Source organism: Vicugna pacos, chromosome 11 (genome assembly GCF_048564905.1).
Source record: "Vicugna pacos chromosome 11, VicPac4, whole genome shotgun sequence".
Lineage (NCBI taxonomy): Eukaryota > Metazoa > Chordata > Mammalia > Artiodactyla > Camelidae > Vicugna > Vicugna pacos.
In genome coordinates this window covers 59341067-59362932 of record NC_132997.1, presented here as the reverse complement: position 1 = coordinate 59362932, position 21866 = coordinate 59341067, and the positions used below count along the sequence as shown (strand labels likewise).

General features: G+C 38.1%; 1 protein-coding gene across 11 annotated transcripts in view; it reads right to left on the bottom strand.

Moving 5' to 3' along the window:
- ANK3 (ankyrin 3) overlaps positions 1-21866 on the bottom strand; it is a 591977-nt gene that overhangs the window by 196549 nt on the left and 373562 nt on the right. For all 11 annotated transcript variants that reach the window (XM_072971465.1, XM_072971466.1, XM_072971472.1 and 8 more), the window contains 4 exons: positions 8657-8758; positions 8143-8241; positions 7842-7940; positions 3470-3568 (listed from right to left, as the gene is read on the bottom strand). In XM_072971465.1, coding sequence (XP_072827566.1) covers positions 3470-3568; positions 7842-7940; positions 8143-8241; positions 8657-8758 — 399 coding nt within the window. The remainder of the gene's footprint in view (positions 1-3469; positions 3569-7841; positions 7941-8142; positions 8242-8656; positions 8759-21866) is intronic.

The window sequence follows — 21866 nt, the reverse complement described above, 5'->3', positions numbered from 1 at the left end:
CTATCTACTCGCTAAGCTTGAAAATCCTGCTGAAGTTCCACTCGCTCCTTTCAGCTTTTCCAAGAAGCCCTACATAAGGCCCAGGGTGAGCGTTAACGTAACCAGAACGGCATTCCCTGCAACCAACAGTAAGAAAACAGAGAAAGGCTGGATACGACCAAGATGTCACTGAAATGACATCACAGATTATACATAATGTAATTTAATGTTATGAGAAAAGTAATGTGCATAACTGTATAAATATAGGGTCTCATTTTCATTAAAGTAAATGAGTGTATCGTGAATGTGTACAAAAAAATCTGGATGAATAAACAAAGTGTTATCTCTAGGGAAAATTAACAGTGGCTTTTTCCTTTTTTTGCTTTTTATTGTATGTTCTCATTTATGTAATATATTACTTTTGCCAAAAAATACATTTTAAAAAATGGAGTGGTGAAAAGAAAATTGTGTATTAAGAGTTAATGTTGCATCTCAATTTTAAAACATCAGCAAAATCTAAGGGGTAAAAATGACAGCCTACTTCTGTTCAGAATCAAAATGAAATGGCTACGTTGCCACTGATAGGAATTTTTAAATCCACAGGGCCTATACATAAAGGAAACCACTTTGCACTAGAAAATAAACTGCAGCTGAGACGATTAGCATGGACAAGAATGTGCTTCCTGCACAACCCAATTAAAGACACAAAGATACCAGCCCTAAGGTGTTAACAGCTAAAATTAGCAGCTCCAGATTTTGTTTCCAAACCAAGTTTAAACAATTTGATTTGCTCTGTGCAGTTAGTCTTAAGAGAAAAATACAAGCTGAAAGGAAATGTGATAGAAGCCCCACAATAACCTCCACTGCCTGGTGGAGTACCTGGCACAAAATAGGTGCTTAATAATTCCCTGTGCAATAAATGAACAAATAAATTTACCTCATGCTTCAGAATCTTAATTAGCAAAAGACAGAAGACATATACGGAAGAGATACGATATGCAGTACACAGTACTATAGGAAAGGTTTTAAATACCACAATCATGCCAAAGACTTGATACATATATGCAAGATGCATACGAAAAAAACTATATTGAAGGAATGTGGTAACATTACATCACTTAATGAATTAAAAATACTATTAAAAATGTGCTATCCATGTGATCGTTTCATTGCCCACTACTGTTTGTTCTGTAAATATACACTTCTGTATAGATGATAGCAATATTAATGCTAATAAGACAGCAAAATCGTAGTCAGAACACTGTGTGAATAGACCATCTTATTTCTTGCTGTTCTTTTTTATTCTCTAATACTAATAATCCAAAAGAAGAGATAAAAATTCAAAGTTTCAAATATCTCTAGATAATCAGATAGCTATTGTTTCTGTAGTGATGTACTGGCAACCCTCACAAGGACATGGACATGATTTGTTCTTAGAATATTCATTCATTTATTTTTTAAAGTTACAAAAAAAACCCTTGAAATTAAATATAAGAGTAAAAACATATATAAATTACACACACACACACACACACACACATCTTTGCTAAAAGACAGAATTAGTAGTTCTAGGATCTCATATACTATTTCTCTTAAAGTTAGTTCTAAGTGCCTCTTTTGAGGCTTGAAAGCTTAACAAGTAAATACAGAGAACTCAAGAAATTGTCGATGATTAGTTTACAAGGTGATTCTGATCTCTTAGTAGTAAATTGGGCTTATGTTCGCTTCTAAAGGAGAGATACTTAGTAATACAGATAGCACAGTCTGAAAAAAGAACACTACCCGTCCTTCACAGATGAGGACAGTACTATGGACTTGCTTTCATCAGGGTTTTTATATTAGTTAGACTTTCCATCCAGAGATGGGAATGGATTTTCTCTTCTTCAACAACCCCCACTCCCACAGTCATTCTCCCTGCATAGTGTGAGGAGACCTGCGTGTCGTACTTGAGAATTTGCTCGGGCTGCCTCCTGCCCAGGTGTGGAGAGAGGCACTGCTCTTCACCTACCAAATGTTGGTTCCTTTGTTATCAACCATTTGTTATTTCTCAACTAGCTCTAAGAATATGATTATAAAAATAATATATTCACAAGGTAAGAATCCCCAAGAATACTGAATGGTATAAAGTGAAAAGTGGGCTCCCTCCTAATTCTCAGAATAAACCACTAGTAACAATACACTATGGACATTTTCCTGTATCACTACACAGAGTCTTGCCTCAATCTGAATAACACTGAGTAGTATTTTATAAGTTTAGCAATATTCACTCAACAGGTTTCCCAGCAGTACATATTTAGGGTCTTCCCAGTTTTTACAAAACTGTTATTATTAATTATGTTGTTGAGCTTCTTATACAATAACCATTTCTTTGCATTCTCTAATACATATGTAATATAAATTCTTTGAAGTGGAACTGCTAAGTAAAAGGGTGCATAAGTATTAATTTTGGATAGTTATTGCTAAATGTTCTGCAAAAGCGTTGCAATAGACTGTCAACTTCACCAATATGGTAGGAAAGTTCTGATTTTTTTTCCACCCTTCAAAATTTTTCCTCATCCCATGGGCAAAAGATGGGATCTCATTCTTTATCTGATTAATAAATTAATATTTCTTGGACTAGGAGTGTAGGTGAGGTATTTTCATAGATTCATAGTCATCTGTACTTCTTTTTGTATGAATTGCCTCTTCATTTATTTAGTGGTTTCCCCAGGGAAGGCATGAGCTCAAAAACCAGGGGGAGGTTACATGCAGTTCCGGTGTATGCCACCGTTCTTGCACCGTTCAGGAAACACTTTCGAATGACAGTCAGAGAAGCACTATTATGACAGGGATAACCCTGCACCTGTGCTAATTCATTATTTGGTTAAAAATAAATAATACCCAAACATTAGTTATTTATTATTAGCAAGAGGTTTCTAGTGATACACTTCACAAGGGAATCACAATCTTCCATCCAGATTAGTTTAAAAAGTAAACTGTATCACCTAAAACACTATCAGTGACTTAACTTTTTTATTTTTAAACACTCCTTCTATTCAAGACTGCAAACATTTTCCTCAAATACCACTTTTACCTAGTATTTAAAAATGTATACTAGTTTTGAAGTGTGAGTTAAATTTAATTAGTTAACTTTGTAAATATGAATTCAATCATTATAATTATGCTAACTTAAATATGGAAATAAGATTCAAACTTTTATCACAAAAATATTTCAAAACAGTGGTTGTCTTTGAGACAAAATTGTAAGTTGCAGAAAAGTATTCTCAAGCAAATATGTACACAGTAAATAAATAGCTCAATTATTAGCTCAAAGATTCTTTAAAGATTAAAAATAGACTCTTCTAATGTATTTCATAAAAACTGATGAAACACATTAAAATACAACTGCAATTAAAATACCAGTGGGACAAATTCTCAATGTTACTACTCCAGGTTGACAAAATGCTGTATAAGCATGTGAACTTACCCATGGAAAGAACCAGTGTCTTACCTCCGTGGCCAGGCTCTGGCTTGCACCATTGTCAAGAAGAAACTTGACAACTTCCAGGTGGTTCTCCTGGGCTGCCATATACAATGGCGTGAAACCATTCTGCAAAATAAGAAATAAAACGCTTGCAGCTTTTAAAAGTGAATCTATCTTTCCACTGTATTGATGATGTTATATGTTTCAGGAAGGCTCACATACAATAATTTTAATAATATTTCAATGTAGATATTCAAATTTATTAGAAAACCTAAGCATGACAGTTTAAGCAGTATTTCTAAGTATAATTCACAATTGTACTTCATAACTCACAGTTTGAGCGCAGTTCATAGCTAACAGTCTAATTCATACCAACATAACAACTTTAGATAAATATGTACATTCATTTAACTGTCAACCCCTTACCAAGTGCCTACCATGAGTAAGGATTTTACTAGCTGTCATGAGGATATAAAGAAAAATCATGTATTTTTACATTAGGTCATTGTCCCAATAAATTCTTTATTCCAAGCAATAATTACTCATTTTAAATATGTAATACTTATATAAAATTAAGCACCTGAAATGGTTTCTACTTTGGAAGGAATTTATATTAATTTCATATAGCTTCAAACTTACCATAGATGGGGTGACTTCGAGCAAAGGAAATATCTATATCATTGCTATTCACATACCACAAAACTCACTCTTCCAAAGTGTAAAATTTACTGGTCTTTTAGTATATGCACAAAGCTGGGCAACCATCCCCCATTGTTTAATTCCAGAACATTGTATCACCTCAAAAAGGAACTCTGGACCATTCACAGTTTTATAGAGGGCATTTGAGAGAGAGAGAGACAAAGAGAGTGAGAGGGTGTGTGTGTGTGTGTGTGTGAGTGAGTGAGTGTGTGTGTGTGTGTGTGTGTGTGTTACTGCTTCCCGGAAGTGTAGGGAGAACTTGTCTTGGTTGGACTTAGAAACAAGCCGGCCTCCCCTGTGCAAGATAGCTTCTATTTGCTCATCTAGGTCTACTCTTCTGTCTTTCTCTGCCAAATCCCCCCTCCTCACCCGACATGACCTGTAGGGACCACGTCAAAGGGCAACCTTACCCTTTAGCTTATGATTAGGTTATTCCACTCCCCACCCCAACTACCTCATTTCTAAAGCTTTCTGAAAGCTTCTTTAGTCTTCTATGGGTTCCTCATCAAATTCCAATTTACTGAAGTTATTTGGATTAAAGCAACAGAAACTAATACTGATTAATACAAGTTTCATCTATTGAGAAAGATCAACAAGGCAAGAGAACATATACACACTATTTAGTTATGGTTCTAGGGAGACAATTACAAGCATCCTTTGAACAGAGTGAATAAAAATACTACCACTACTCTCTGATGCAAAGAGGCTTAAGGCACAAGTAATTCAGTGTGTTGTCATTGGACAACCTAGAGCTGCAATGATTTTCTGTGAAATAGTACTTGGATTGGGAAGACAGTCAGACTTTAGAAAAGATGTAATTTTTCTCTTAAGAGAAAAAAGTACATCACTGGTTTTATATTAATCTCCTAACTTAGGAAATTTCCAAAACAAAGGGCTGACCAAAAAGGAACATATGGCTAGCCCAATTTACATATCCTTTTCTGCAGCAACAATAGACTAAGTTCTCAAAAGGCAGAGCAGCTCAAGCCTGAGTATGCTTTTTGATGTCTGATTTTATCCAATATCTTTAATGCCTTCTGCTCGGAAGGTATTGCAGTGTTGTTCTAAGTGCTATGGTGGTGTAAGTACGCAAAGCTGCATAGTACTGAGGCATGCTGCCTAGTACCCCCCAATAAAATAAAAATAAAATAATGATTTGATTTTTATCCTATTTCATTTAAATAAGGGCTGAAATTTCATCCATGAAATTTTCTTATCCATCCTAGTTTCCTACAGTCAGTTTTTGTATATCATAGAATGCTCTTATTAATTAAAGTGTTACAGGCATGGTCATCGATTTAAACTGACTTACAAACAATACTAACTTTTGTGAAGGTTGGTTACATGAGAGGTGTGCTATTAGGTCAAAGGTCAGAGGGGTTCTACCTGAACCACACCCATTTGCTGACTTCATCAGGACCCGACCTCCCCACCAGGAAACATTGTAAAACACAGGAAGACCCAAGAGGCACTGGTTTAATGAAAGGACCTTGTCTTTGTTAACACCACTGTGAAAACCTGCCCATTTAGAATACTTTGATAGTTAAAATATTATTTGAAATAGACTTTGCTTCTTCATAAACACAGCTGGTGCCTTGTATCTCAGAATAAAGACAGAGAGGAGCGAGCAATGTCATTTGATATGGCGGTTTGAGGTTTCTCAGGAGCAAACACTGTTAAACATTATTGTATTTAGTACAAAGTATTAAGGGCTTCATCACAGTAGAGTTCTTTAAAATCACAATTTAATTATCCAACCTAATTTCTTTTGCAAGTTAGGCCTCAATGATTCCTGGAATGTTAAGTAAAGGAAAGAGTCAACTAACTGATTAAGACTTAAGATCAAGGCAGTGACAAGAATTCATTTACAACAATATCTACCAATTTCTAACTTGGAGAGCCTCAGTTTATCAGAATTTGATATTGTCCGAAGCCATTTTTAACTGCAAGGTGAATTTTTATATTTAAGGAAGTTGAGGGGCTCTCTTTACACTATTTCTTACTGGCTATTAAATACTGTCTAATGCTTAGTAACATTTCCCTTAGATAGGGATACTGTCTTTCTTGAATATTAATATTCCTGTGCTGTTTTCTGTTCTGCCTGTTCTAACTGGAATTTCATTTCATGGTATTATTGCCTGTTGTGCTTTATAAAAGTTCCTTTTGAAAAGCTGCTACCAGGAATTATCTCGGAAACTCCGTTCTTCTGTGTGGTGATCTCATGACTTATCTGTCCACGGGACAATGAGGTTCAGAAGGCTGCAGGGGGCAGATATCCAGAGGAAGGGGGTAGGCTTTGCTATCAAGTGTGTGGCAGGGTGTTCCAAGCACAGCTGCAAGGAACAGGGAATTTCACAGCCCATGTTCTTCCACGTACTTCATCATCAGGAGAGAATGTGTGTAAATTGAAATCAAATCTGGTTAGGATTTTATTTCAACGACAGGTTCTCCCACACCACACATGGCAGAGGAGGTTTTAAAACCATGCCTCCTCTAAATATTAGTCAAGAATGTGTGCAATGTTTAAAATAAGGAGGTAATTTTTCCGCTCTTAGGGGGGAAGAAAGGAAAATAAATATGGACTAAAGAGTTTTCCCACTACTTCAGAGCTTAACACTAGAAATTTTCAATTAAAAAACCAAACCAAACCAAACCAAACCACAGAGGTATTAAAAACAATTGGTTTAAGAGCATAATGCTTCTCTAGTGGTCAGCTGGTCTGTATTTCTCCCAAAGTATTATACTTCTCAATATTCAATTTGCTGTCACTCCTTTCTGGAAGAGCTTTCTTACTCCAAGTGAACTCTTACAGGAATCAGAGCAGGTGGCATAGACCCTGTAGCAAAGGTCCCACCGCAGGGAACTAGAAAGAGATGAGACCAGTTACATGTGGTTGGAAGCTCAGTGCAGTTTCTTTTCCATGACACTGATATTTAATGACATGAGAGCTAACACTGCTGTGGCTGGTGTAACAAGGAAGGAAGTCCACAGTTGTGTAGACCCATAAAATGTAGGAGGCTCCTGTTATCCAGATAGTCAGCAGTGGAAAAGGCTGAGGAAATCAAGTGTACTTAAAGTGGTGTTCCTCTTAGAACTTCATGCAAGACTGAGAGCTTATAAGAGGACCTTCTGAATGAATTATTGGTATACATCCATCACAGAGAATCTGGAAATTTTAAAGTTTGGGGATTTTAAAGTTTATTCTTTTTAGTTTCCTTTTCTTTTTAATCTGTTTCAAAGAAGAATGATGATGCCTGAGTTAGTAAAGAGGAATTAACCAGTGTCTTCCCTTTTTCACCTAGATAAAGCACTGATATATTCTGAAATTTTAAGAGCATTTCCTTTTACAGGCATCCTTTTGTAGGTTAAGAAATACTAAGAATGGACTTGAGGCAGCATCATAAAATAGAGTAAGACTCTGCATTACAGATATCTTCTAAACATTTGTGTCTAAAACTACCAGTCATACACACCAGCTTCCCAGATGGATAACTTTAAAAAATCTCTACATCACACACATATGTATTGCAAATGAAGATATGTATGAATTTGAATAATGTGAAATAACATAACTAATCACTGAATACAGCTCTTAAGTATTGTATTCTTAGATGGTAGATGAACCAACCAATCACTTGACCCAAAGAACGTTATTTGTAAATTATAACAAAATTTCTTGGCAGTAGAGCTGTAGGTTTACCTGAGATTGTGCATTGACATTGGCTCCATTTGTAACCAAGACCTTTACCACCTCTGCTTGCCCAGCCAAAGATGCTATATGCAATGCTGTGTTTCCTTTCTGCAAAACAAAAAGCAAGATACCTCAACTCACCCATCTTTCTCCCTTCTTTCAACATTTACAAAATGTCAAATCTCTAAGTTCCCCAAAGGGAGTAAGGTTGACAAATATCTCATGAGAAGTGTGCCCAATTCTTACTGAGGGCTGAATTCTCATTGAATTGGGCAATTGATATAGAAAGCATGAAACGTGTGATACTGACCTTCGTAGCTGCATCCACATTGGCTTCTCTCTGGAGCAGTTCAGAGACAACTTCTACATGGCCTTCTTTGGACGCAAGATGGAGAGCATTCAACCCATTCTGATTAAGCGAAGGGAAAGCTTTACTCAGTAGGTTGAAAACACAGCCGTAAACAGTCTACCAAGAGCTCTAAAGAGAATATCCCACCAACGATCCCTTGCATGTGTGCAGGGTAGGAACTTGAATTCGGAATAAAAGTGCTTGTGGCCATTTGGCAGGGGGGGCATGTTCTGATATGATTACTTACTAAATTTTAGGAGTTAATTATTAAAGGATGCATATCTACACATCTGAGTACTCTTCTAACAAAGCAGGGAATAACTTGGTAACTCAAACTGATGAATGTTAACAGAGAACACTAGCAAAAAAGAAAAAGTCTTGGTAACATGTAATGAAAGATTTAAAGAATTTAAAGTCTGGATTTAAAAACTTTTAACTAAAAAATTAAATAACAGCAACAATAACCACAACTAACCTGATTGCAAATGTTGATGTCAACCCCGTTTTTTATGTAGTCAAGGGCCTTCTCTAAGTGTCCAGCTCGAGCTGCTCTTAAGTAACTTGCGTTGGCATCAGACTGAAATAAAAAAAGAAAAAACATTCTGATGAAAAAGGAAACTAATAAGCATGTTTCTAACTACCCAGAGTATCTTGCAAACTAAAAAAGATGTAATACCGAGATTTTCAATTCAACTATTGTATTTCGAACATGAAAATCCTAATAAAAGGTCTTTATAAAGTCACCAGGGAAAAGAACAAATTCTTCAAAAGTTAGTTTCAAGTGTACAAAGTTACCCCTCCTGTGGTGTCATATCTGGTTCTGAACTAAAAGAGAAAATTTCCCATGATGTGTAGACACATTAAATCAACATACAATTTTGTGAACATTAAGAAAAATCCTGTAACTTCCTGGTAGTGACATTATGATAAACCTGACTATTTATTTTATCAGAAATTTAATTATACAGATGTTGAACTATAATGCTGTACCTTTGAAACTCAGGTAATTAAAAAAAAAGAAAATTTGAAACTTCTAATATAAAAAAGAAATTTAACATCTATTCCATTATTTTGTATCTAACTACTACAGCCATTTTTTCAATGAAGAGGTTCACAAATACATTTAATGCTGTTACACTAGTTTAGCAGGAATTTTGGGGTAATGATGGTCTCTTGGATTTTCCTGCAGGACACAGCCATGTGTTGGAACATAGATTGTATCTGACAAACTATACATGTCTACACAATTTGTGAAGTATGGAATACATACTTTCCACATATTTTCAAGCTAGCTAAGTCTACAGGCTGGGGAAAACTATTAGAAGCATTACCAGGTGCAAATAAATAAACACACATACATTTTTAAAACAACAAAAACAAAATCTGTAATTCATTCATCAAAAGCTTACAACTCTGAACTACTGTTGAACTTGAATACCTACAATTATGTAGTTGAAATCACCTACTACTGAAATTTTTAACAGAAAGAAGATGATGAGAAGAAAGACTGCAAAGTTGGGTCTGCACAGTTTGCAAAGGAGTCTTGCTCCACGTAAAACAATACAGAAGTAGATTATCTTGAAAGGGCTGCCCCAAACATCTCCTCACTGGTTATAAATGCAATCATGCAGGGTATGGCTTGAAAGAGGAGAGGGTCTTCTTTCAGCCATTTGGCGACTACCTCCTTCAAGTTCCCGACATGCCATCCCATCTGTAAAGGCTTCCCAGATCTCCCAGGCAGAACTTAATTGCTCAAGTGCTCCCAAGGCATCTATTTCACTGAGCTCTCCTGGTATGTATCACCCAGCATCACAGGTTTTGGTATACCTGTCCTTCCTCCTCCCTAAATTGTACACCTTTTAAGAACAAGCAGAGGCAGATGAAGGGGTGGTCAACTGGAAAGCCACCAAGATGCCAATCTCTGAGGAATGCTAATTCAACCCTGGAAATGTAACTGAGATGAAGGAAACTCCGTCCCTCAGAGGGACCTTTGGTTCTGGTGTGGGTTGACTTGCTCAGGATCTCAGGGGAGGGCACTGTCTCCAGGGTCTCGCCCTCCCCATGGACAGCAGTATGCCTCTCCCCAAAGCGATACTGCCTGCTCTAAATGTGGGCTTCTTAACTGCAACACTGTTGGCTTTTGGATCCAGATAATTCCTTGATGTGGGGGATGGTCCTGTTCACTGTCAATGTTTACCACATCTCTAGCATCTACCAACCAGGTACCAGTAGCATCTCTTATTTGTGACAACCAAACATACCTCCAAATCGCCAAATTTCCTTGGGTGAGGGGTAGCACCTCCCCAGTTGAGAACCACTGCCCTAAATAAATAGTAAACCAATTTATTTAAAGACTGTAGGTTTCAAAAGGCTTAAATCTTCAGCCTGCCTGGATTGTACCTGCCTTGACCTAGCACAAGGCAGTGACTGTCTGTGAAACATTCATCTCTCTGTTCCCCCTACAACCAGAAGCATCCCTGGCACACAGCAGGTGCCTATAAACGTTTTGTGAATGAATGAATCAACAAATAAGTAAATTATGTGGAAATAACTAATTAAAATATTTCCTGGAACAATACAAGAGGCTTTGTTAACAACAACAACAACAACAACAGCCATTTAAATTGAGAATCTGCTATGATATAAAGCTGAACACCAGAGATCATAAACTGAGCCATGAGTTGGGCAGTTGGGAATGCATGTAGGCACTACTGAAATAAAACTGGGATTTGAGTCAAGCATGCAAATCATCTCATCAGAGCAGAGAGTTAAGTATGAGGAAGACAAGAGATTTGGTTCAAATCAGACAAAGGACAAACCAAAGTTTCAAGGAATGGAAAGAACAATAAAATTCAGTCTTTAAAGAGGTTTGGTATTTGGTGAAGGTTAGTTTTTGTTTGGTTTGTAAGTTCAGTTAGAAATAAATTAGCTATGCAAGGAAGGCTCACTGTACCATAAAATATCACCTTCTTTGTGCCTGCTCAGTGACTTATCAGTGAATTTGCCCAGAAGGGCTCTGATGCTGTTCTGGGAACAAATGACATCAGTCTGCCTGGGTATTTCAATGGCCAAAGATAACAACTGTGAGTTAAGTAAGCATCCCAAACCCTGACTTTGAGTGCACAAAAACAGCAGCTAAAGAAGTTCAAACAGAGGTGTCACAAGTCAAGGGGAAACTCTGAACTGATTCCAAATCTGAAAAGGTTTGGCAGTTCTATATACTGTCCGTTTTCCTTCCCCATTTTCTCAGAATTTTCCCACCAGAAACTCTAAAGCAAAACAAAATGCAGACAATATAAATCAAATCTTCTAACTCAGTGGTTGTCTATCAATTTGGAGTTTAGATTCTTTTGAGACCAACAAAAGTTATGAATAAATTCCTTTCCTTCAACAATTGCACATATATGCCTACACACACCATATCTGCATACACACATCAAATCTGCATATACACATAAACATGAATTTGCAAACACAGTCTACATACTATTTCATGCAACTCAGGATTGCCAAGCCTGCTCATAGATTCGTGTTTAAGAACACCTACTCTAATGATAAAGAATTCTCTGGTGGATACCTTCTAAATCTATTTCACTCAATGACTCTGCTATCAAATAATTCTCTGGGGTAGCTAATTTATTGCCTGAGAATTTTAGGAAGAAGAGAAGGGACAAAAATTTACTTTCTTCACTTCTCTCAGCCCTCTGCTACCTGCAGACATGTTTAACACACCAAAACATAACCATCAGCCACTACTTGTGCTTCAAAGAAAACATACAGGGGGACAGAGAGAGGAAAATACAAAGAAACAGCAAGGAGAGGAAAATAAAGACTGCCTTGAAGAAACACGGCGGCTTAGGAAGCGCAGTTATAAAAGCCCAAGGACAAGAACCAAGAAGTTCCTCCTTCGATTCTCAACCACCTGCAAGCAACGCAGCCACACCTCCCTTCCACGAACACTTGAACATTGATGTGCCAGTCAGGCCAACATCTGGCTGTAGGGTCATGAACAACACAGATGTGCTACAAGTTAAGACTCACCCGCCTTCATCTCACCAGGACACTTTTCCAGCCTGTGCTGCTTAAGTGGCAGGGTAAACAATGGAGACTTCACTTTTTCCTTTTTTTCAAACTGTGCCTGTCATACCTCTAGATGGTTGCTTGTTTCCTTAATGTTAAAAGTATATACAAGATTTTGTATTAGGCCCAACATCAATGTGTTGCATTTCTTAGCTGTCACTTCATCAAGTCACTAGGAGTGACTCTTAACACAGGCTACAGCCTAATTTTGAATCTTGAGCATTCTGTTCAAACAATGTCTCTAAACGCAACTGTAGACAAATTACTGTGGAAGGAAATGAGGTCCCAGGAGAGACTGAGCTCTGTCACATGGAAAGTCATACTGAGAAGGCCACTGCCTAAGGACTTTGTTGGTTCAAAATGAACACAAGCAAGTTGGTCAGCATTTTTTCCCCCTAGATGATGAAAGTTTGAAGGGAGAATTTGGACAATGAAAGTGTCTTTCATCACTATTTAACGTCTTGTCTACTTAGTAATTTTACTACACAGGAAAGAAATATGAAATAGCTTCCAGGACAGAATAAAGCATTATCATGAATTAGTCTAATAACTCAGAATCTTCACATGTACTAGAATATTGATATTATTCAGCAGAAAGCAGTAGATCGGAAAAATACTCATTTGCTGAGTGCCAGTCTCAGCCATAACCAATACTTCATACCTCTATATGCTAGACACTATTACAAGCACTTATATTAGTTACATTACTGGCCACTTAATTATATTATTAATCACTTAATATAATATGTATTAATTGTATAAGTACTTATACTAACTTAGTCCTTATAATATTTCCACAAAATAGTACAGTGGGTTGAATAATGTTATCCCAAATTCATGTCCAGTTGGAACCTCAGAACATGACCTTATTTGGGAATAGGATCTTTGCAGATATGATTATTTAAGATGAGCTCATACTGGATTAGAATGGGCCCGAAAGCCAATGACTGATGTCCTTAAATGAAGAGAAGATATATAAATAACAAATCATTATATTGTACACCTAAAACTAATATAATGCTGTATGTCAATTATACCTCAATTTAAAAAAAGAAGAGGAGGAGATACACAGACACATAAGAGAGACCACATAAAGATGAAGGAAGAGACTGGAATAATGCTGCCACAAGACAGGGAATGCCAGAAGCCACGAGAAGCTGGAAGAGGCGAGGAAGAATCAACCCCCAGAGCCTTCGGAGGGAGAGTGGTACTGAGGACACCTTGATTTTGTGACAGCCTGACTCCACAGTCTAGGTTGTTAATCACTACTTTAAGAAAGGGTTTAATAAATATTTGGACTATAGTCTATGCTCAGAAACTCAGTTCATTCATTCATTCATCTTCCATCAATCAATTCATTCATCTTCCATCAATCAGTCTATCTGTCCATCCGTCCGTCCATCCATCCATTGAATTACCTATGTAGGTACTTTCAGGTACATCCTCTCTAAAACATAATTCTTTCACTGAGTTTTTTTCAACTCTCAAGATCAGACTATCAGTAGAGAAGAAATGCAGACTGGAGACTCACTGCGTACATAACAGAGATCTTCTCCACTGCTTCTAAACCTCAAGGAGCAATCTGTGAGGCCTATTAATACCTGATCTACCAATTCTCTAATCAGTTTCCCTTTATCTCATCTTTCCAACTACCTGAGAACCCCGTGAAAGGGAAGATGATCTTTCCTGTAAGCTTCAGGTTCTTCTTCTCTACTGGCGTCCTGTTCTCTGCCTACCAACATACTCAAGGTGTTTTATGTCTACAATAAAAACAAAACCACACAAAAAACTTTCCTTCCACTTTTCTACCCAGCACTCCTTGCAAGTGATGCTCTCCATTTCTCCGTGTAGCAGACTGGTTAACTGGCCTGTATCCCAGCTACTCCACTTACTAGCAGTGGCAAGCTTCTTAATATGCATGTGCCTCGGTTTTATAAGCTGTCAAAGGGAGATAAAATAATTTATGCTTAGAATGAAATTAGATAGTTCACGTAAGGTGATTCACAGTATGAGTGCATAGCAAGCACTCAATGAGTGATTATTATTTTAAAATTATCCTGTGAACATCAAATAATTTGAAGGATTGGTTTAGGTTAGTATCACTGCTTCTATATCCTTGCTTAACACATATTTGAGTCCCTGGCAATATGGCTTCTCTAGTTAATCAATAGTCTCTCTACGGAATCACTAATGACCTTCCAATCATCAAATCCCATTAACTTAACTGTAATTCTGGTCTCTTAATGTTGAACCATTTGTCAGTAATGATCATCTCTTTCTTCAGCATCTTTCCCTATAGCTTCTCCCATCCCTTTATTCACTCCTTTTTGTTCCCCACTGTCTCAACCTATCACTGAAAAAAAAATGGCCTTTTGCATGTTGAGAACTCACATTTCTTTCCTTCTCATGCTCATTGCTACTACGGCTTCCACCATCTCTTTATGCCTAAGGCTCTATATATCCATATTGCTCCCACTGGTATCCCCAAACATTTCCATGTCCCACAATTTCCTCATCCTAACAGCAACAATAAACACTTTCTGAGAACATATAACATATCTGTCACTGCAACTAGGTACTAACGGCAGTTATAAACTCCCTTGATTTCCTTATTTTGACTTAAAAAGGTCCCAAGATTATTCTAGACACTCAGGCATACAACTTCGGCATCAATCTTTTTTATTTTAAAATGGAGTATAATTGACATATAATATTACATTAGTTTCAGGTGTACAATGACGGTATTTGTATATACTGAGAAATGATCACCATAATAAATTTGGTTGACATCCGTAGCATACATAGTTACAAAATTTTTTTTCCTGTGATGAGAGGTGTGAATCTTTGATTACTTTTTTATTCTTCATTCTTTCCCTCAAACCCTCTTTCAAAAAGTTGCACATATGAATCCTACCAAATATTCTATCTCGGGGGGCTTTTATAGTTTCCACTCTCCTTTTAAAAAGTATTTATCATAATGTGTATTGTAAATACAAGTACATAAAACATATATGATCAGTTTAAGAAAAAAATCACAAAAGAAACACCCACTTGCCCACAGCCAGTCAGCTCAAGAATGAAAGTTACAAGCAGCTTTGTAGACTTCCAGGGAGCTCTTCCTTGACTGGCTCTCCAAGCCATCATCTGTTCTAGTTAGTCATTTTCATGCCTTTCTTTACAGTTTTAACCTCTAGATAAACTGTGCTAAGCCTAATATTATGTAGTTGACAGCCTTAGCACTCTACGTATGTGGACTCATACCTTATGAATCTTTCTGTGACATGCTTCTTTTCTCTAATGCTGTGTTTCTTAGAGCCGTCCACGTTGACATGTGTAACTGTAATAGATTTATCACTGCTGCCGCAGAAGATCTCATCATGTGATTATATCACAGTCTGTCCACTGTGGAGTTGATGACTGTGTTGTTTCTGGTTTCAGTCTACTATGAACAGTGCTGCCCTGAACACTGTGGCACTAGTTCCAGTGCACACAGGCATGATCCTTTGAGGTACATACCTTGGATCATAAATGCTGGGTCACTGGGCATGTGCTTATTCAACGTTATCAGTTAATGAAAAAAATTTTTCAAAGTGATTGTACCAATTTACACTTTCTGAAGTTTGTGATTATTGATTGTGAGCTCATATTCCTTAGAAATTAATCTTTGGGAGTTCTTTTATGTCTGGGTTAACACTGCCTTCTTCCAAAGAGGAATTTAAGATTGGGTTGATAGAGACACTATCAACCCAAGATTATTTTAAAAACCAAATGCTCTGAAGTTCTTTTGTTTTTGTTTTTTTAAAAGATGACACATACATTTAGACCTCAAACTACTATGGACGTGAGGGATTCCTTGTGGTTACAAATTCTCAGGGGAGATTTTTTTCTTTCCATTTGGTGACAAAGTCAGACAGGCAGGTTTTTGGTATAGTCTTCTAGGCGGTGGGTTTATTTCCTGGCCACCCTTTATACTGGGAGCTACACCCTTTGGGGACCAGCTTATTGGAAGATCTCTTGTTAGAATGTCCACCTCGGTCGTGTTCTATGCTTTGTCTCCTGTGCCCTGTGTCTATGCAGCTGAGTAAAAATAGTCCTTTTTCACCTCTATAGATCCCTTACCTGTGTCCCAGTTCACAAGTGCACTTCAAAAGACTTATTTTTATCATTATCCTAACATCTTTACTTTTCTTACAGCTGAAAATACACTTAACCTTTTTTTTTTCATTCACCCTGCTACTTGCCCAGTTTGGGCCCTCACCATGTGATGCCCAGCTCATTCTAAGAAACCTCCAGGAAGTTGTAGTCAGCACAGTGTCCCTGGCTGAATAGTCCAGAAGCACTGAACACTATTCCCGAGCTCATGAGGAGGCACTGAGAGCTCTGAGAAAATCAAGACGAGGCATATGGCTGCAGTTTAATAAGGGCCTACTACAGGCCTGGGACTCCCGGAGCATTTTATATATATTGTCATGTTCTATTATACAGGCATCATTATTACGTACTTCTTATCAGTTCAATCAAGACAGGGATTTCATTACAGATGCAAAAAGCTGACTTTCATAAAAGTTCAGTGACTGGCCCAAGGTCACACAGCTAATAAGCAGGCAACATGAACTGAGATCCATAACTGCTTGATAATGAGCCCGGGCTCTTTCCTTAACATCAGTGGCTCTGTCGAGCCCTAGCATTCAAGAACACTGAGGCCAAGAGTCAGGCTGAGTAAGCAGAGTTCCAGATGCCTATCTTCAGTGTCAGCCCAGGAGATCTACTTTTATCTGTTTTATCTATTAATGTTTGATGACATGATTCATTTGTAAAAACGTTTCTGCTTTTAAACCACAGTATTCAATCAATGTCTATGGCATACTTCTAAGTCCGTTTAAAACCTGCCCCCAACACTTCCAGCCTGGACTAAAACATAAATACTGACCCTGATGGCAATCTAGACAGCTTATTATCCCTCAAAGGCTTATTATTTCTCAACAGGCCCCATCATTTCCCAGTACCGTGACCTCACCCAGGATACGCCTTTGGCAATAATGCTCACCACCACCCCTTGCTTCCCCTCCCCCACCAAGAGATTCACCTATTAAATCCTGGGTCCAGCTCAAATGTCACTATTTTCCCCAATACCAGACATGACCCCTTCTCTCTCCAGACTCCTAAAGCACTTGGTCTATTCAGCTTGGATGCCAGCTACCCCGTCAAGATGGACTATAACCTCCTTTACGGCAGGTCCACGTCCTGCTCAGGGCTGAGTTCTGCGTAACGGACTCTCAGTCAATGCTAAATGAAGAAATGCTCATCTCTCGCAGAGTCCCATGCTCTAACTATTCCTTGAGAAGCAAAACCCTATACCAACTTAACTGGGAACAACAACAGTCTATTTCATACCCTCTCCAGCCTCTTGCTCCCTCTTCATTTCACCAGAGAAAAAGAAGAGTCAAGTGACAGAATTAGGAGTTCTTCCAAACTTCAAGAGAACATAAAGGAGTGGGTCTGAGCTTATTCTGGTTTCTTCATTCCCTTTGAGGGCGCAGCCTGATTGGTAATATGCCTGCTGGGATCACCTACGGAACAATGTTTTGGTTTTAGCAGTAACTGTCAGAAAGAATATGCAGGTAAAGCCTGCATTCTGTTGTGCTTAATGAATCACAAGGCATTTAAGTGTTCTGATATCTAATAATATGGGAACACAACTAATAATCTTTGGTCACTTATAACATTCAAGGCACATACATTGATTGCCACACATTCCTTCTCACAGGTCTGTGCCAGTATCATCCACGTTTTACAGGCTAGGAAAGTCAGGTTAGGCAACCTACCCAAAGGGCATTCTTTTAGAAACTAGGGGTCAGGATGAGAACTCACATCCATGATTTTAGAGCTCTGGCCTTGACCCTTACTATCTAATGCCTTCCTTGGCTAAGTGTTCCAGACTGATACCAAAGAGGAAAAAGGAACTTACACTTGGCAGAGACAGAAGGAAAGAAACAGTAGCAACATTTACTTCAAGTCATCAGAGAGGCAGGCACTCTGCTGGGTGCTGTTCACGGATAACTTAGTTCACAATCGCCAACATTTGGTATCAGTGTGTTTTAAATGAGAAGAGTAAGTCCAGGAAGCTGCCCAAGCTCCCATGGCCAAACAGTGTTAGAATTAGAATTCGAAGTCAGGTCTGGATGATACCACAGCCCAGAGACGTACTGCCGGACTGTGGGAACTCTTTTTTTAACCCACTCCCCTCACTCAGCATTCCTTTTGTCCACCAGGACTGATGTCCAGACACAGACCATTCCTAGGATTCCCACGCCCACCAGTTCCTACTAGGAAGTCAACTGCAGTTTTTTCTCTCACATATTTATGTCAGTTGTTCTGGTTTTAACTGTGTAACTTAATTAGGCATTATTTAAACTGTAAAATAGTACATAGAGAAAGGGTATTTTTATGAAAACTAAATTAAATGCTTTGGAAAGACATATTAGAAAGACGTTCCTAAAAATGTTGCTGTTGAGTCAGATATAGAGGAGATTACTGTAAGGGATGAAAATCAAGATCAGAAAAATTCAGACAAATTCTATAGTCAGATTAGTTCACAGTTAACTTTAGTTTTTACCTTTCCTTTAAAAAAAAACTGAATCTGAGACTTCCAGAAAAAGTGCTGGTGTTATGGAAGGACAACGTGAGCACAGTCAGCGGATGCGTGCTCAGAGAAAAGTCCTTGTTTTCACGTCCCATTTTTGGCAAATGGATGTACATTTATTTACGTGGCTTAAGGTAAAAAATCAAATGTTTAATGAATATGTGTACTTTTAATGATTTCCTGGATGGTAACCATTTTTTTTTAAATTAACCAAAGAACTACTGATACAAATTTTGCCAAATTAAAAGGCCTTTTATTGACCATGATTTCTACAACTCAAGATTCTAAGACACCTCTAATAAAATTTCTTTCACTAAAAATCTCCATAATCATTATCTAGGTGGCCAGATCCAACAGACCACATTGTCTGGTTTCTGGTCACACATCAGAAAATATGGTCCAGGAAGAATTTTTCAGACTTCTTATAATGGAGGTGCTAACTTAAATGTGAATGGAAGTACCAGAGTATCTAGGCAGACATATCCAGAAAGGAAATAAATCTGTTTTCATAAATCCACATACTTTACTCCACTGTGAGGTTGTGGTGAAAGTGAAGTCACAGGTCTGGATCTTGAAGCCCTAAATGTCTTTTCTAACTATTAACCTAAAACAAATCTTCCAAGTGGATGCTACATGATCCAGGATTAAGAGCTCATATTCAATAAAGGGTTCAATATCCAGCAGTTAAGGAGTAATGTCTACTCAGCCTCTGCCTGGAGAATGAAGCTATTGCTTTCCATGATCTTATAATCCGACTGCGCAGACCAGAGGCAGCACGTGGAGTGAGAATTCACAGCAGAAGAACCTGCGGTGGATGATAAAGTCCATAGAAGCTCATTGCGAAGAGCCATTTCTGCATCCTGGATTCAACTGAGAAACAACTAAGAGGAGGAGGCATGACTTCAACAAGGAACTTGTTCAGTGGCATCAAGAAGGAAGGAAAAGTGGCTAGAAGGTACAGAAATGGAAAGGTTTGAGGAATGGTAAATAGACAGTCTCTACTGAAAAGGAGAGTCCCCTGGGAGAATGGCAAAGGAGAGGTTCACAGAAGGTCTGGAATGGCAGATAAACCTGATTTAACTTCACCCTAAAAATACTAGGAAGCAGTGAAGGGTTTTGAAGAGTGAAAAGAAATCATTCAATCTATATTTCAGCCCAATTTAATTGATGGCAGATTACAGTGGGGGAGAAAATGGAGACCAAAAGATCTGCAGTTCAATGACTGTCAATCCACTGTGTTTCACTGATTTCCAGGGGAAGATTAAACAGAAAATCAAACCACAGAGATTCAACTGGTCTGAGATGGGACATTTTGATAAACGCAACTCAAGTGATTCTAATACACAACCAGAGGTGGGCACCACTGAAAGAACTGTATTTTTACAACAACCTCCATGTGATAGGGAGATATGGGGAAATAGCAGGTGGAATGGAAAAGAAAGGAGTGCTTTGAGAGGCGCTTTGAAGGTCTGCTCACTGACTTTTAATGTCCTGTAAGAGGATTAAGTTCTCAACGCCAGATTTGTGAATTCTGGCTTTCCGATTTGCCTCTCCTCCCCTTTCTCTAGCCCCCCTTTTAAAGCAAACTTTTACAGCCAGAAATTAAAATGTGAAGCTTTTCTTGGTAGCATTGAGCAGTAATTTTTGATGGATATGTAATACAGATTGGCTAATTATTCTCAATCAGAAAGGAGACTTACACAGTAGAGGCGCTTGCTTATCAAGATCCCCCAAACCTCTGTGGCATTGCTCCTTAATTATTGATTTCAATGCCAATTACTGTCTTGAAACATACATGGAGCTGCTTTATAGAACATCTCAAAACCCAAAACTGGTTTGTTTATCTGGAATAAACCAATTTTCAGTGGAAAAAAGCCAAATGACTTGAAAGTCACATTCTTCTGAATATAAGGCTTTGAGATCAGACAGGCAGACATGGTACTGTTCAAGCACATGAGGTGGGAGCCAGTGACAAAGGTAGAGCAGAATCACTGGGACATGGCCATTCAGATAGTACCCAAAGTGTCCAACTATTTTACACTCAGATACTATGTGCTGATATTTTATAGATATTTCACACAGTGATCTAATTTCTGACCAATTTCAAAAGAATGTGACCAGTTGCGCAACTTTAAAAGAACCGTGACATTCGTGCAACAATTTGCCTCCTGTCATTAAAAGCTTCAGATTTTTAGGAGACTGGATTTTCTTTTTTTTTTTTTCCCCAAAGGGGTATTAGGTCTTTATGTCAGCAAATAGATCCGTTATAGGTGTGTGTTTGGAGGTGGGGTACAGAGATCTTAAATAAAGGGAAATTGTGTGTGTGTGTGTGTGTGTGTCTTTTGTATGGCAAGTGCTTGAAAGGAGTTGAACCCTTTTAATTAGGGAAGACTTGTAGTTATTAAGATTATGTATATTTTTTTATTTGATTGCTACCTAGTTATTGGAAATAAACCAGTATTTTCCATCCATAAAGCGGGAATAGGAGGAATACAGGGTTTGGGGGCTTAACCGGTAAGGACCATGCTCCTAAAGGCTGTCTCCATTTGTAATCATCACCATCCAAACCACCCCAAGTATGAGGGTCTGCCTCCACAGATTCCTACCGATTGCTACAAGGCTGCCTTTGTTTGTAAAGATTTTGCTTGGAAGTAACCTCAGTTCATCCCTGAAAATGAGGTCACTGTCCCCTAACACATGTTGGGCATGGTTAGCATCTTTCCCCTGGGACTTTTGCCAGGGAGGCCCTGCTGCTGCACATTTCCAACCTGCCAGGGCGTCTGCACGCAGTAGCCCCTCTGAAACGGAAAGGCAAAACATCTTTCCCATCCTTATCTTTATGTAGGGGAGTGGGAATTCGTTAAAAAAATACATACAGTGCCGGCAGGCTTTTGTTTTTATAAAGGCAGTGTTTTTTTTAGAGATTTATCTTGCCAAGCTGATAAAACCACTCTCATCAAGT